This window comes from Canis aureus, chromosome 2 (genome assembly GCF_053574225.1).
Source record: "Canis aureus isolate CA01 chromosome 2, VMU_Caureus_v.1.0, whole genome shotgun sequence".
Taxonomy (NCBI): Eukaryota; Metazoa; Chordata; class Mammalia; order Carnivora; family Canidae; genus Canis; species Canis aureus.
The window spans coordinates 87194716-87212587 of NC_135612.1; the positions used below are offsets into that span (position 1 = coordinate 87194716).

The 17872-nt window shown below is 38.0% G+C and overlaps 1 protein-coding gene across 9 annotated transcripts in view; it reads left to right on the forward strand.

The window, feature by feature from the left end:
• Window positions 1–17104, forward strand: part of PPARGC1A (PPARG coactivator 1 alpha) — a 639247-nt gene extending 622143 nt beyond the window's left edge. For all 9 annotated transcript variants that reach the window (XM_077880956.1, XM_077880987.1, XM_077880937.1 and 6 more), the window contains 3 exons: window positions 5915–6036; window positions 6369–6520; window positions 13090–17104. In XM_077880956.1, coding sequence (XP_077737082.1) covers window positions 5915–6036; window positions 6369–6520; window positions 13090–13193 — 378 coding nt within the window. In that variant the 3' untranslated portion in view covers window positions 13194–17104. The remainder of the gene's footprint in view (window positions 1–5914; window positions 6037–6368; window positions 6521–13089) is intronic.
• The last annotated feature ends 768 nt before the right edge of the window (window positions 17105–17872 follow it).

Genomic DNA, 17872 nt, shown 5'->3' on the forward strand with positions numbered 1-17872 from the left:
ATTAATTCAGATCAGGCATATAATTAGAGGACTAGCAGAGCAGAGGCTCAAAAAGGAAATGAAAAAAAAAGTTAAAATCATCTAGTAATTGATATTTTACAAAATTAAAGTAGTCTTTGCTATCTTTGTCCTGTGTTCCATGTTGCTTTCATTTTGAGTTCCATAAGGGGATGGTTTAGGAGGTCTATAAGCTTTTCATTGCTTATGAGTCTAGAAATCTTGATCCAGACCAACCTGAGTACAGCAAATCCAAGAGTTAAGAGAAGACTAATGATAAGTTTCTGACACAGAATCCTCCGTTGGGGTTGACCATTGCCATTGTTTGGTTTCTTCTTTTCTCTATTTTTCACCAAAACTTTTTATCAAGAACTGATTCACCTTCTGCCTTCCTCAGCTTCCTAGGCTTGCAATAATTCAGGTTAATCGGAACTCTGCAAGCCAAAGTTTGGTACTTAATGTCTAAACTGTCACTGCTGTAATTTCTTGTGGAGTTCTAAGTCCAACTCCATTTGCAGTCGGTACAATTTCCTGCCAGAAAACATGATAATGGGATGTTAATTTAAAGGGCAAATCTACACATTATGATATGGCTCAGTGCTTGAAATCCAAACCAGATGTGCCTGGGCAATGACTGTGCCACTTCATTTCTCTCTTCCATTCGTCAGTATATAGCCCAGGAGCCAGGAACAGTGCTTCATCACTGATAATTATCAGCTTCTTCCTAATGAAAAAAAAATGTGTAATTTATCATAGTTATTATTTTGGGAGAAAATAGTTTTCTATCCAAGCCTTTTTTCAAGAGGTATTTCGTATGGTTTAGAATATATGGTCTATAATGAATTGAAGCTCACTATTTAGAAATTAGCAGCTTTATTGAAAGTTGTCCTATATCCTCTCAGTCTATATTTTCTGTGTTTTCTGCCCTATTGGTGTGTTTACCTTCATGTCAGCTCTAGGTCGACTATTCTGGATTTATTTGCACCGACCCAACTTTAGACTCTAAGGAAGAGTATTCTTGGGTTGTACTTGGAGGCAAGTAACTTTGGAAAACCGAGTGCTAATAGTTTTGTTTCTCCCCTCAGAGTGCCCCCTAGTAGTAGGTACTTACTGAAGGCCTACTGAATTCAATAGTGTAATCGGTACGAAGAAAAAGAAAGAGAAAAACAACAACAACAACACCTTTTTTTTTGACATTTTGTCAAGGTTCTGACATTTGTTTCTGTCCATATAGGACTTTTCACAACCATCCACCTCTCTCACTTCATCTTTTAGAAGGAGGACCTAGCTATACCATTCAGCCTAAAATGGCTTAGATTTTATCCATTCATCTCACATACAGTATTTGGAATTTCTTTGGAATTTCTAAGGAAGTCAGGTTGGTAGCTAATCTGGAAATGAATATAAATCTTTCATGGCTGAAGTTGACATGCAGTTTCCTTAGCATAGGAGAAAGAATCTTTACATTATCCTGACTTGGAAATATAGAATAAAAGTTCTGGGAACTGAAATCTAAATTACATCAGGCTGTTCCTTATTGTTACCTAGCATTGCAGAACATTTTGGTGAGATCACCCATACAGAAGCATCAAGCACAGTACTTGGCATATATTAGAATTCAATAAATGTTAATCTCCATACTAAATTCCCTTTCTCTTAGTCAAATCCCTGTTACCAAGACTAGCTTATTAGTTGATGAGAAACAACCATTGAAATGTTTTCCCCAGCTCACTGGAAGGCTCTGTTCTCTTTTTGATAAAGAGTTTGATAATGCAAAGTCAGTTAATTTCAGTCCCTTTTTTTTCTTTATTTATCCCCCTGTATTTTGATGTAATGATGATTTACTATACCTGTTAATGCAATATAAATCTTCAATTTTGTTATCCACCCCATCAGCGAACTAGCGTTTGTGAAAATTGAAGCTAAAAGATATTTGATGAATGTTCCATCCTCCTCAATAGTGAAAACTGGTCTGAAAATCATTTTTCAAGGAGCTTTTTCCAAAGGTTTAGAGTTCCTCCAAGCCTTTAAGAAGTTGAAAATGTTATTAAGCATTTTGATTTCTTTTCCTTTCATCTCCTGTTTAGAAATTAATGTCTTGAAAAATTGGCTGCAAATGTTAAGGTTTTTTAAAGATATGGAATCTATTCATCTGTCTAATAAAACTGCAACATGTTAAAAATAATCGCTTCTTTGCTAGACATTTTGGCCAATCTTGGAAAGATTTTTGTCTTTGCTTTTAGACCTTCAGATGCCTTTTAGTTTCATTTTTAGCACTAGGAAAACCAAGCACTCTAATCATTTTCTAAAATGAGAATTTCAGCATGTATTCAATCTCTGATCTTTGTAAGGAAGACATGGTTCCATTCCTGTGTTTCATAAAAGGAGATGATAGACAAATAGGTAGTTTACGTGATTGTGCACCAGCCCTTGGGGTTTCTGTTTTTCCCGTCTAAATTGTGTCTTCTTTTTACTGCAAAATGTATCAGTATCTGAAAAGGTCCTCTGGTTTATCTTCTTTGTAGGATCATTGTTGCATACAGTTTTGTATAAAGAAGCAATTCAGAGACTGTCCCAATATGTCTGCATATGGACGTGCATATGGTCGATTTTAGCTTTAACTTCAAATTTCCTTGAATACGTAGGCTGTGTGTATTCCCATAATGGTAGTTGAGCAATTTCTTTGTGATGGTTCAATTTCTTTCTCTCTCTTCTGTATTTCCCCCTCCTTTTTCTTTATACAGTAGTAACCTTCCTAAAAGGGCTGATTTAGAAAAAAAAAAAAAAAAGCAACTAAAAAACCATAACACCCATGCAAGCAGGCGCCAGAAAGTTTAGATAATGGTCCCATCCCATTTGGCTGTTTGGCTAGAGCTGGCTGCGTAAAAAGAATGGAATGTGGTGTTATGACTCCCTTGCTCAAGTGTACGACACTGCCCCACGATGCGCCTTGCCATCCTTTTGTATTTATTGATCTCCAGGATGTGCTGGGTGCTCTGGAACAATGCAATTACAGCCTTCGATTGAGACGACATACAATCTACATGGAAGGGAATCAGGCAGTCGACTCTGTTTGCTCTACTTCACCTGGTCAATTATTTAGGCCTGATGGCTGTTGTCAGAGGAATTGTGTTTTACTGAGTATTTCAGGGGAGGCCCCACCTCTGATTTTCAGAAGTGATTTTTAAGAGTGAGAGTTCTGCAAACATGGTAGTTATTCTGTACTTCTTCCACTTAAACCTATGAAAACCAATCATGGAGATCTTAGTCAATTCACTCAGCTGAGCTACCTGGACAGGGTTTTCCCTATGATTAAGCATCAAATGTGGCTTTCGTTCTCTGTTGCCTTAAAGCAAGGATTACACGTAGGCATTTTTAATGTAATGAAGGGCATAAGGGTAATTGTTAAAAATGATTAATTGATTAGCAATTGATTGATTCTTCAACAAGTGTTCATTGAGACTCTGGTATGCTTCAAGTACCCTTAAAACACATTAGTCAATGGGACAGATGTCATTTCTGCTTTCATGAAGATTTCACTGAAGAGGGAGGTGGACATTAAACAATGAATTAACTATTAACTATTTAATTATAATGGGTCTTAGAACTATAAACGAGAAATAGCGAGAATACCATAAATACAACCAAGAGGAAGCTTGACCTCATCTCAAGTCTCAGAAAGGAAACGATTGTTGAGTTCAATAAAATTTTAGACGGTATATGTATGTTGGTGAAAAAGAGGGAGAGGCATTGTGGGGAGGATATTACAAGTTGCAAGGGGGCAGCTGGTGCGAAGGCCTTGGAGAATGAGAGGAGCACAGTATATACTAGCGTCTGATGGAAGCTTGATGTGGCTGGGAAATAAAGGGAAGAGCGGGAAGTGGGAGGTGAAGCCCATGATGAAGACAGGTGCAGACCATGCAGGATCTGGTGGGTCCTGTTAATGCTTTAAGTCTTCCCTTAGATGTTATATGAGGCCACTGATATGTTTTAGATAATAATTGACATGATCAGATTTCTGTTCCCTTAGCAAAATTTATTCTGTTTGAAGTGAAGGAGTAGATTAAAGGAGGGTGAATATAGACACAGGATCCGAGTGGGGAGGCTGTCCTGCTAGTCTAGAAAAAGAGGCTGGCAGCTTGGTTTAGGGGAGATGTAATAAGAATGGGCATAGAGGTAGTTATTTAGGAGGTAAAAACCAACAGGGCTTAATGGGTGATTGGATGTGTAGAGAGGACGAAGGGGGAAGAATCGAGAAAGGTTTTTATCCTGAATACCTGGGTAGATGGCATTAACTTCAGTGACACACAAACACTGGAGAAAGACCCACTTGGGAAAAGGTGGCACTGGGGAGCTGGGTTTGGCTAATGTTGGCCTAGCTTGACGTGCTCAGGGGACATCCAGCCTGAGATGTCAGACACTTGGCGATTTGAGTCTGAAGCCCGGAGGAATTTCTTTGATGAAAACAGAAATGAGTGTTGCATGTGGTAAAAGAAGATGAGGCCCGGATGACCAGATCACCTAGGAGAGTATATATTATAGATCTGTGAATTGCTCATTTATATCTCACAAGTGCTTACTGAGTTCTCTTTGCCAGGCCCTTTGCTAAATATTGGGTGTATGAAAAGGAAAGATATTTGGGAAATAACATAGGGCATCTCTTTGCCATAAGCCCAAATTACTCTTTACATCATCCAAGGCAGGAAACTGTTGGTATATCCAGAGAAAATTCTTAGGCAAGCTGAATCTATATGCCTTAGTCTTGTGTTTCTTCATCTCTGTTCCCATCTAACTTAAACTTCTGCAGCCATGAGTTCATTTCATTCTTCTTTGTTCTTAGTAAGCGTATAGATGAGTTGGTAAGCACAGTCTTTATATTAACTCCTTGCATTCTTGAAAAACCTTCGCTTAGTTTTGAGAGACATTATTACCTTTGGCCTTGTCTTCTTAGAACAACTGATAGAGGATTGCTTCTTACACGAAGAAGGATGTTTTACTGTTTTGTGAAAAAGGAGTCCACCCTGAGGCTATAAGATATTATTTCCATATTTTGTAGGTTATAAATTGCTGATGACTTTCAGATTATGATGATATTGACTCCATTTGTGAAATTAGGCCACACCCTTCTGGTCTGTTCCTAAAATAAGATTCATTGGCAAAGTGAAATTTATAGCCTCTTTTATAGCTCTTATTCTTCAGAGACCCGGGGCTTAAAATAGCCTACATTTTAAGACTGTATTTTTCAAACTATTGTCTTTGGACCACCTGCATCAGAATCACTAGGGTGTACTTATTAAAAATGAAGATCATTGAATTATATGTTCCATTTTTTTTTGGTACAGACGGGATAAACCCCCAATAATTTGCATTTTTAGTAAACACTGCAGGTAATTTTTATTTATACTAAGGTTTAAAATCATGGTTTTGAGGGAATGTCAAAAATTGTACATCTCATTATTAGAATCCTGAGTAAAGTGAGAAATTAAATGGTTTTGCAAGATGGGTCAGTTTCTTACCAATTTTGAAGATTAAGAATCAAGTCACAAGTGTTACAGTATTTAATAGGCATCGTTCAGCTGCCCAGTGAGATAAAGATCGCATTAGCCGTATTTCTTCCCTAAGATGTAGAAGCTCATGCAAGAGGAGAGCAGAGCTGGTGAGCAAAAGCAGAAGAGACTGAGGTGCAGGGTAGGAGATATAGGAGAAAGACTGAATTCGGAGTATAGAAAAATGGACACTAAAACTGGGGTCACATGTAGTCTTTCATTCAGTTTTAGTGGATGGTTTGCTTTAACTGGCATGCTCTGCGGGTTCTCGGTATGCATGATTATGCATTTAGAAATGTTTCTAGAGGTGCAGCTTCCTTCCTATCTCCAGAACTGGCAAAAGTCTCTCCTTACTCGCCCCCCCTCCCCAGGAAGAACGCCGTGTGATTTATGTTGGTAAAATCAGACCTGACACAACACGGACGGAACTGAGGGACCGTTTTGAAGTTTTTGGTGAAATTGAGGAGTGCACAGTAAATCTGCGGGATGATGGGTAAGAATCTTCAAGATTATTTCTTGTTTAGAAGCTGACATATGTAAAAAATTATGGCCATAAGATTACTAGGATGGGAATGCTTTGACAGATGACATGTTGAGTTCAGAACCTTATTTATTTTCTTTTATCCCTATTTATTAATCTTTCTAGTTGAGATTTCCTGTCCCAGAAATAAGTATTTAGCTGCTTGACAGGACAATCACACTGATAAATGGATGCAGTGGTTCAGACGTTGGCACCAGCGAAGTCTTCCAAAGTAGGAAGGGTTACAGGCATATATGTTAATGCTTCCTCACCAGCTTTGAACCTCTCTTCTTTGTCCATTGCAGAGACAGCTATGGTTTCATTACCTACCGTTATACCTGTGATGCTTTTGCTGCTCTTGAAAATGGATACACTTTGCGCAGGTCGAATGAAACTGACTTCGAGCTGTACTTTTGTGGACGCAAGCAATTTTTCAAGTCTAACTATGCAGACCTAGGTATGGATTTTATTGTACATGGAATGAGGAATCCATAATGTAGGGCTCAAAATGGAAGCAGATGTAAACTGTAGGCATATTGGGTTGGACCATCGCTTTATTTTGCTAGAGGGAATGTTTGAATACAGATTTTATCTTATTTTTAATTTTTTTTTTTAAGGTGCAAGACAGTTTCAGAAGCAAAGGGCTTAGGTTTTGGCAGCAAAGAGCAGAAGTAAATTCTTTGTACTGTCTTCCCAAATGCTGAGAGTCTGCACTGGTTGTGTGTGTATGTGCGTGCTTGCATGTGCTTATGTTGTGTGTGCATATGTGTGTGTGTCTTTGCATAGGTTTGCAATGTGCTATTGCTTTCTGTGCCTGCCCTGAATCCTTCTGTATAAACCTTTGCATTATCATCGTTGTCTTATGGAACAGAATATGCAACAGGATATTCTGGTTCTTTTTTCCTTATTATCCTACAATCTCTTAAAAATGTTAAGACACATTCTACAAATTACACCTTGAGAGGAGAAAATATAATTTCATATGCTAAATCACACTATACTTTCTTTAAAACAAAAGGAGGAAAGAAAACTGTTATTTTTTTTTGAGTGTTTCCATATGCTAGGCACTGTGCCAGGGGCTCAGCAAGCATTTTCTTATTTAATTACCAGAACAATCCTAGGAGGTGGTTATTATTATTATCATCCTCCTTTTATAGATAAGGAAACTGAAGCATTTGTAAATATTCCTTTTCCCTGTTATAAAATTTGTATAGACTCAAGGGGTAAATTTTGGAAAATATGAAAAGCATTAAGAAAAATAGTCAGATCAGCTGTCAGCCCATACCCAGAGATCTGCTGTGTGACTTACTGTCCAGTGTTTTGTCTCAGGATGTCTAATTTCTTATAGTTGGGGGTCACATAATTTAGATCTATCCATTTTTTAAATTCAGCTCTTCTCAACTCATATTACGTAAGTTCATTTTCCACCATATTCTCAAGGATTAAAAATAATTTATCAACTTAGTTAAATGGTCACACAGTCTTGTGTTAGGTGATACCGTTATATGTAATCATTCCGTTATAGCTAAACCTTTATTCAACTTCCAATTTTTTGGCCATTATAAATAATGCCAAAATGGACATCTTAATTTTCTTCCCCGTTTTAATTTGGTCCCTTTGACTGCCATTCCCTATTTAATGTATTGGAAACCTTTAAGTCCTTTGATGAAGGAATGAAGGAATGAAATGGCAAATGTCTTGTGCATATGACGTAAATAATTTAAATCAGTTTATAATAATCATCATCATAAAATTAACATATAAATGTATTCCTCAGCATTACTATATACCTGTCTGCCCTTGCTTTGGCTCAGTATAAAGAAAGAAATGAATACCAAATATAGGGATTCTTTTTTCCTCCCTTCCACCAAAGTGATGTCTTCCTAAAGTAATTGATATAGGTGGTGTGCATTGTTCAGGGGAATATGCTATAATTCACTTCACAAGCTAAATAGATAGTATGAAGCAGGGGAGAGGCAGCTGACTGTCAGAGAGATAGAGGCCGAGGGATGAAAATATAAAAGGTGGCAAGTCATTTGTTCAAATGTTGGCTGATAAAAACAGTCAAGACGGATTGAAGTCTTAAGTTGATTTGACTTATTTTCCTCAGTGATGAAGGCCAGGGTGTTTCCAGTCTTTCAAAACATCTAGAGTTTAAAATAAGCTACCTAGAGGGGCCTTTAAATCACGATTCATCACTGGTAGAGGGAGGATTGGATGGTATTTCCAAATTGAACTAGAGCCTCCCTGAAATATTTCTAAGAAGAATGCTTCCCCTCTTGTTATCTTTCTGCCTCGCCAGCAGCAATAGAAACTCTGCCGTCGCTAAGCTGGCTCTGTATTTTCTGAAAAGTATGTTTGATGTGTATTGTAGTAGCATGGGTTTTTCCAGTTCCCTGAAGCCCTACAATTTCAGGAAGGGTAGTCGATCTGAGCGTAGGCATGGCGTAGTGGAAAGAGCCCCGGCTTTGGAGTGTTACAGACCTGGTTTTGAAACCTGACTTAGCTTCTGACCTTGAGCAAACAATGAAGCTCCCTCTGCCTCCTTCTTCCTTTGTAAACTATCTCCTCATGTCCTTGCAAAGATTCAATAGATGTTTGTGAAGCGGTTGCCACGGTGTCTGGCATAAAGCAGGTGCTCAAGAAATAGTAGCTGCAATTATAATAAAAAATGACGGTGATGAGAAGTTAGAAACGTCAAGTTAGTTTCCAATGAAAGCACCAACGTCAGGGGCCCAGCTCTGGAACCGAACAACGTACAGTCATACGTGTCCTGTGTTTGTCCGCTGAAGAGCTCAAGTTAAATGCTTCAGGGCACGACCAGTGAATTTGGTGAACACGAGACCATATTGGATACTTAAAGGGACTGGGAACTCACCTGTGTGTCTGTTGAGAGTTAGTGAAAATGATGTTATATAGATTAATTTTACCAAGAGTGAAGCGACCTATCATTTTAGATAGATTTAACCAAATTTTTTTTTTCTATTTTGCTCCCCAAATTAAATTAGCTCATACATCCTATTCCTCTACTATTGGGACTGCCTATTGATTACTACAACACTCTGAGTGCAAAATATAACGATTCTGAGTTAATATTATGAGCCGGTTTTATGAGTGAGACTCAGGGCTTAAAGGGACAATCAAGGTTACCTGGGTAAAGCCAGGATTTGAACCTGGGTTCCGTGAATCTGTAATCTCTGAGTCTGTTTACTGTCTTATAAACAGGTGGTTCTTTCTCAAAGATAGAAATTAAAATTAGGAGTATAGGAACAGAAGAGAAGGATGGGTCAGTATTAAGAATATAATAATGTATTTATCAGGAATTAGTTTATGGTATAGAACTTAAACATACAGGAAAGATGAAATAAGTAACATTCATCACAAATTCTTTATTAAGTCAAAAAACTATATTCCATTATAAGCATCTTAAATATATATATATATATATATATATATATATATATAAAACTTTATATATACCCTTGGCATTCATTGGTAAATCATCCCAAGATCCTAACATAAATATTTTCATCCATTTTTTTTTTTAATGCTGGCGTTCATGATTAATACATTCATTCAACAAATTCTAGTTTTAGCACCTGCTTTGTGCCAACAGTTTTCTAGGTGGTAAGAATACATTTGTATTGTGATGTGTTTCTATTTATATTAGTTATAACATTTTTATAACATTAACATGTTTGTTTGTTTGTTTGTTTCTTTCTTTATTATTATTATTATTATTATTATTATTATTTATAACAATTTGTTTAAAAAAATAATTAGAGTGGCTTCTGGCTTTTTCCTGTCAAAATTTTATTATCTCTTGCTTGTGTTGCAACATCCTTTAGTGGCATAGATGTCGTTGTCTCTGGAGTTGCATGTAACCATGTATTCAACAGAAAAGAGTTTGTTTGCCTATTGTGTGACACAGTCCACCTGTGTCAGTGATCACATCGATGTAAATACCATTTTATAGTGAAGAAACTAGAGAACCACTTTGTCCAAATTTTTTTTTTTTTTTTTTTTTTTTTTGCTAATGAAAATATGGAAACACAAAAATTCTGGATTTGATGTAGAGTAACCCAAAGTTAAGACATTTTAAATATTCTCAAAATGTCCTTCAAGGAAAGATCGGTATGTGTGTTCTTGACGTTTCTGCACTGACCTTAGTGCAGACTCCAGTCATCAGGAGGCTCTTCTTCTAACTTTATTTGTCATGCAAGTGGCATTCTGATTTCAGGTTAATCTCAAGCAATGAGCAGGACTTTTTGTATGTGCGTCTCTACAAAAAAAGGATTGTGATTGGAGTGACAGCTGCTCGTGAGGCTTTAGTGATACAGGCCAACTGCTTATCAGGCTATCTATGAAGAGAGGGGTGGGAGCTGGTGTGATTTAAGAATTGACTAGGGACGCCTGGGTGGCTCAGAGGTTGAGTGTCTGCCTTTGGCTCTGGGTGTGATCCCAGGCCCCGGGATCGAGTCCCACGTCGGGCTCCCTGCATGGAGCCTGCTTCTCCCTCTGCCCTTGTCTCTGTCTCTGTCTCTCTCTCACTGTGCCTCTCATGAATAAATAAATAGGATCATAAAAAAAAAAAAGAATTGACTCTATAAGATGTTAGTGAGGAAAGATTGGCCATTTTTGTCCTGTGTTTTATAAATGTCCGAGGCCGACTGCAATTGGTGTTCTTTACCTGGAAAAACTTGCTCAACATAAAGTCAGTAAATACAAGCGATGGTAAGAATGAAAGAAAAAAAAAAGTAAAGGAATTTCCTTGTCTTAAATCTAAGATGGCTAAGGTAGTTAGAAGCAAGGACCAAAAATCAGCCTGGTGCTGGAGAGCTTGAGGGACCACAGCCTTTGTGGCAAACAGCTTTTGAGGTCGGTGAGCGTGCTGCATGCTACCCCGCTTTTTCCTAAAATTTCCTTTCCCAGAATTGTTTGTAATATTATATCCAAAACTAGTTTTATTGATTCCCTCATTAATTCAGGGCACCAAATATAGCATAGGACTTTACCTTTCTACCTTCATTAGTCACCATTTGGTTCTGAGGATTCTCTGAATATGGGTAGGAAAGCCAAAAATAGCTAATTCTTAAAGGTGGAGGTAACTCAGTATAACTATATTACCCATCAATAGTTCCCTTTACCACCAGAATTTACACTCACAGGTGCAAAAGCAAAATGGACATCTGTTCAGGCTCCACTGTGAGTGTGCACACCATTTCCTGCAATAAAGGAGAGGAGGGGAAAAAAGAAACATTTTGCACCCTCAGATAAGTAAAACATGCTGGGGATGCAGTAGTAAACAGAAGAAAAAGTCCCTATAAAATAAAAAAAATAAATAGAAAGAGTCTTACCCTCTCCTGTCACTTCGGACATTTCTGTTTTGTAACATTCTAGACAAAACACAGAAATGTCCTCTGGGAGTAGGATTCTTCATACTTCCAGAAAGGACTCTTGTTTTCCCTTCAAGGAAGTGCTTTCAAAAGAATGAATTTATTTGCGAGACGCTTTCTGTTTTATTTCTAAGATGTCTCTCCTCATTTGCAAGACCAGCAGAAATATTTGATTTTTTTATAAACGTCACTGGAGAAAAATCAGAAATATTTATAATCAGAATTTCATGTTGCATCCATCATTGCTGCCACACACGGTTTTGTTAAGGGGCTATGTGAAGTCTGTGGGGCTTTTCACAAGAGCTGACTTGGACTGGTTCAAGAATTCAAGAAAGACCATGGTTTTATTTATACCTGTGTCTTTTCCCTCTTGTTTTACTGAGGTTGACTTTGTCTTCTCCGGGCATGAAGTGTTTCCCTGTACCTTTCAGTCTGGGGGTGAATCTGTGCCACTCTCGCTGGGGTGCTCCCAAGGTACTGGGATAGATGGATGGATCGTACGTTCCTCCTGCCCGAAAGGAGAGCAGCCAGGTGGGGAGTAGGTGAAGTTCTGAAGACTCTCCCTCCCTCCCACTCACCTGACTCTTATGTTCAGTGAAATCTATCCCATTAGACAGGAAAATTAGTCCAGCGTCTCCTCTTACCTCGCCACTTGAGTTGTTGAGGAACCTTGGGTAAATCATTTCACGCTCCAAGAAGGGGACAGGACATGGTTATTTTTAAAATATATTGATTGAATATGTTGCTGTTGATCAGAAATGTTAAAGTTTGTTCTGATTACCTCCTGGGATTGTTAAAGACTAAAATGTGTCAAAAATTAGCGTTTTAGGGGCACCTGGGTGGCTCAGTTGGTTAAGCATCTGCCTTCGGCTTGGATCCAGTCACACATCGGGCTCCCTGCTTGGGGGGAGCCTGCTTCTCTCTCTCTCTGTTGTTCCCTCTGCTTGTGCTCTCTTGCTCTCTCTGTCAAATCCACAGATGAAATCTTAAAAAAAAAAAATAGTGTTTTAAATGCTTACTACTCCTTTTTTTTTTAAGATTTATTTATTTATTCATGAGACACAGACAGAGAGAGAGAGAGAGGCAGAGACACAGGCAGGGGGAGAAGCAGGCTCCTCACAGGGAGCCCGATGCAGGACTCAATCCCGAATCCCGGGATCATGACCTGAGCCGAAGGCAGGCGCCCAACCTCTGAGCCACTCAGGGGTCCCTAATGCTTACTACTCCTTACCCTCTGTACACATATTACCTAATCTTCTACTCTCTCTTTCTTTCTCTCTCTCTCTCTGTGAACACGTATAGATTTTTCAAAATATTTATTTAACATACTATATATAATTATGTATAAATTTATAGATGTATCATTTATAAATTATACTTAAATGTGAATAATATATATATATGAATAAAATGACAATGGAATATTGGGTATATATATTCTCTGCAAATATAAATATACACAAAATATATGTACCAATAAGATGTATGAATATATATATATGTTAATAAAAGTTGGGTATATTTTTTACTGTATATCGATCGGATAAGTTGTTATTGAGCCACGTACTCTTGAATTGGATGATTGAGTTAATGACAAGAGTGTGTCTAACTCGACGTGGGTTTCTTGCAGATTCAAACTCAGATGACTTTGACCCTGCTTCCACCAAGAGCAAGTATGACTCTCTGGATTTCGATAGTTTACTGAAAGAAGCTCAGAGAAGCTTGCGCAGGTAACATGTTCCCTGGCTGAAGATGACAGAGGGACGGTGAATACCTCACGGGACAGCGCGTCCTTCCCTAACTGACTATTGCAAGTCATACTTAGGAATTTCTCCTACTTTACACTCTCTGTATAAAAACAAAACAAAACAACAACAATACAACAAGAACAACAACAATGGTTTACATGAACACAGCTGCTGAAGAGGCAAGAGACAGGATGGATATCCAGTAAGCACATGTGTATTCATGGGTGTCAGCTTTCTTTCCCTGGAGTCTCTTGGTGATGGAGTGTGTGTGTGTGTGTGTGTGTGTGCACGCGCGTGTGGGTGCGTGTGTGCGTGTATGTGTGTGCGCATGCGCACGCCTGGTTTGGGAAAAGCATGTATGTACAGGTGGGGACTGGGGGCACCTGACCAGAGTGTGCCAGGGCAAACCGCTTCAAATGGCAGCAGTTCCGTGAAGACACACTTAAAACCTAGAACTTCAAAATGTTCATATTCTATTCAAAAAGAAAAAAAAATGCATAAATTCAAAAAGGAAAGAAAACTAACCAACCAACCACAAACCACCCTAAAATGACAGCCACTGATGTCTGGGCATCAACCTCTGTACTCTGTTTTTTAAGAAAGTGCAAAATCAACTTGAAGCAAGCTTTCTCTCATAACATAATGGTTATATGACAATCCCGAAGAAACCACAGGTTGTGTAGAACTGATACCCTCTCTCTCTCTCTCTCTCTCTCTCTCTCTGTCTCTCTCCATCTCTCCCTCCATCTCTCTCTCTCTCTCTTCCTTCCTGTCTCTCTGTCTCTCCCCCTCCTCTTTTTCCCTTTTGCCATGGAGTCTGGGTGGGAGAGGATGCTGCGGGCACCGGAATGCTAAACTTTCCTAACATTTTGAAGTTTCTGTAGTTCATCCTCTATCCTGACACCCATGTAAATGTCCAAAATGTTGATCTTCCACTGCAAATTTCAAAAGCCTTGTCAATGGTCAAGCGTGCAGCTTGTTCAGTGGTTCTTTCTGAGGAGCGGGCACGGTGTTACATTACTAATGAGAGTTGGCTAGAACTCTCTGGTATGTGTTCAGATAGTGTAACTGCTACATTCTCTGATGTAGTGAAGTATTTACAGATGTTAAATGGAGTATTTTTATTTTGTGTACATACTATACAACAATGTTCTTTTTTTGTTACAGCTATGCACTGTAAATGCAGCCTTCTTTTCAAAACTGCTAAATTTTTCTTAATCAAGAATATTCAAATGTAATTATGAGGTGATACAATTATTGTACACTAACATATCTAGAAGCTGAACTTACTGCTTATATATATTTGATTGTAAAAACAAACAAACAAAAAAAGACAGTGTGTGTGTCCGTCGAGTGCAACAACAACAAAATGATGCTTTATGCACATCCATCCCTTCTTAGGTGAGCTTCGATCTAAGCATCTTGTCAAGAAATATCCTAGCCCCCTAAAGGTAGTAACCACTTATGCGATATTTTTCCACATTTTCTTGTTGCTTGTTTTTCTTTGAAGTTTTATACACTGGATTTGTTAGGGGAATGAAATTTTCTCATCTAAAATTTTTCTAGGAGATATCATGATTTTATGTAAAGTCTCTCAATGGGTAACCATTAAGAAATGTTTTTATTTTCTCTATCAACAGTAGTTTTGAAACTAGAGGTCAGAAATCTTTTTAAAATGCTGTTTCGTTTTAATTTTTGTGATTTTAATTTGATACAAAATGCTGAGGTAATAATTACAGTATGATTTTTACAATAATCAATGTGTGTCTGAAGACTATTCTTGAAGCCAGTATCTCTTTCCCTTGGCAGAGTATGATGATGGTATTTATCTGTATTTTTTACAGTTATGCATCCTGTATAAATACTGATAATTCATTCCTTTGTTTACTAAAGAGACATATTTATCAGTTGCAGATAGCCTATTTATTATAAATTATGAGATGATGAAAATAATAAAGCCAGTGGAAATTTTCTACCTAGGATGCATGGCAATTGTCAGGTTGGAGTTGAAATGTTTCATTTGGGAAATTCAGCTTTTGCAGAAGCGGTGTTTCTACTTGCACTAGCTTGGCCTCTGACGTGACCATGATGTTGTTCTTGATGACATTGCTTCTGCTAAATTCAATAAAAACTTCAGAAAAACCTCCATTTTGAGCATCAGGATTTCATCTGAGTGTGGAGCCCCTGGAAAGGAAGTCAGTAAAGTTTGGAGTGTGTATTCAAGTTTCTAAATTGAGATTCGATTACAGTTTGGCCGACACGACTTTTCTGGAAGATGTGATATACCTACTACTTAATCGTTCTTTTTCCTTTCTCTCGCCCAACACAATCTTATAAAACGGATTTCACCCCCAGGCCAATGCAGCTAATTTTGATAGCTGCATTCATTTATCACCAGCATATTGTGTTCTGAGTGAATCCACTGTCTGTCCTGTCGGATGCTTGCTTGATTTTTTGGCTTCTTATTTCTAAGTAGATAGAAAGCAATAAAAAAAAAAAATATGAAATAAAAGAACTTGTTCACAGGTTCTGCGTTACGGCAGTAACATATCTTTAATCCGCCTAATTCTTGTTGTTCTGTAGGTTAAATGCAGATATTTTAACTCTGTGTGAACGCCAAACTAAAGTTTACAGTCTTTCTTTCTGAATTTTGAGTATCTTCTGTTGTAGAATAATAATAATAAAAAGACTATTAAGAGCAATAAATTATTTTTAAGAAATCAATATTTAGTAAATCATATTATGTGTTCAAGGACCAGATGCGTTCTCTACTTTGCCTTTAAATTTTTGTGATCCAATTTTAAATACATTCTCCTTTTTGCCCTGGATTGTTGACATGAGTAAAATACTTGGTTTCTTTTCTTACTTGTCAAAAGACAATGCTACAGATTTCACGTTGAGGATTAATTTATCCCCACTCTGGCCTGACAAATATTGTTACCATGAAGATAGTTTTCCTCTATGGACTTCAAATTGCATCTAAAATTAGTGCAAAGAGAGAATCACTAACCCATCTGAATAGAGCTTTTTGTATCTTACGCCGACCCTGTGGGTAGTCCATCAAAATGTAAACTGTGTTCCTTTTATTTTTATTTTTAATTTTTTGTTTTTGGAGAGAATATTTCAAGTGAACACATGCACCCCATCATCACTGGAGGCAAATTTCAGCATAGAACTGTAGGATTTTTAGATGACCGCGGGCCATTGCCTTCATGCTGTGGTAAGTACCACATCTACAATTTTGGTAACCGAACTGGTGCTTTAGAAATGTGGGTTTTTTTTTTTTTTTAAAGAGATGTAGCAGAATAATTCTTCCAGTGCAACAAAATCAATTTTTGCTAAACGACTCTGAGAACAACGCGGTTGGGCTGTCAACAGTCAAAGCAGCAGAGAGGGAACTTTGCACTATTGGGGTATGATGGTTGGGTCAGTTGAAAAAAGGAAACCTTTTCATGCCTTTAGATGTGAGCTTACAGTAGGTAATGATTATGTGTCCTTTTTTGATGGCTGTAACGAGAACTTCAATCACTGTAGTCTAAAGACCTGATCTATAGATGACCTAGAATAGCCATGTAATATAATGTGATGATTCTAAATTTGTACCTATGTGACAGACATTTTCAATAATGTGAACTGCTGATTTGATGGAGCTACTTTAAGATTTGTAGGTGAAAGTGTAACACTGTTGGTTGAACTATGCTGAAGAGGGAAAGTGAGCGATTAGTTCAGCCCTTGCCGGGCTTTTTTTTTTTTTTTTTTTTTTTTTCCACCTGCCAATTCTTACATGTATTGTTGTGGTTTTATTCATTGTATGAAAATTCCTGTGATTTTTTTTTAAATGTGCAGTACACATCAGCCTCACTGAGCTAATAAAGGGAAACGAATGTTTCAAATCTACTTCTGCTTTTCTTATTTATTATAACCAAACTCCTGGCATGTTTCTCAGATCAGTACACATTACTTGCTTTTCATTATCCTGTTTCCTCTCTGGACCTCCCCCCTTTTCTCCCTGCTTCTGCATGTTCATGGATGGATCTCAGCTCTAAGGTAACGTAGACCTGTGCTTTATCTTTTCTCCTTTCACATGGCAAAGGTGGAAGTGGTTTCTACAACGAGAAACGACGTGGGACTTTGAGAAATGGGTTCACTCTGTTTTTGTATAGAAAGTCTGTATTTTTGAGTACAAGCCATTGCCCCTAGTGAGAATCCTGCTGAATATTCAGCTTAGGGATTGCTTTCTAAGCAATTCAGATGGGCTGAACATGTTTCAAGGACTTGTAACAGGATGCAGCCCCCATCGCATGTAAGTCGTATGGGATGAGGTGATAGCTCAGCTTGCTGTCAGGATGTCTGTTCTCTGTGCCTTGCAGGTGACTGGTGGCCTGATGACAGAGATGACAGAGAATGCACTTGCACGTGCTCGGCCCTCTTCCGATTTCACATGGTTGTCCCCACTCCCAGCCACCTGCATTACAAGACCCACTCACTATACACATGGCATTGGGGGAAGGGGGCTAAATATATCACAGCCCTCGCCCCCCATCTCCTAGAGAAAAAAGGGTTTGTAATTACTGGAAATGTGATAGAGCTATCAATAGTACATTGGAATCGGCTAAATAACCCAAGAAGCACTGTGTTAACTGCTCACTGTTCTATTTCTATTTT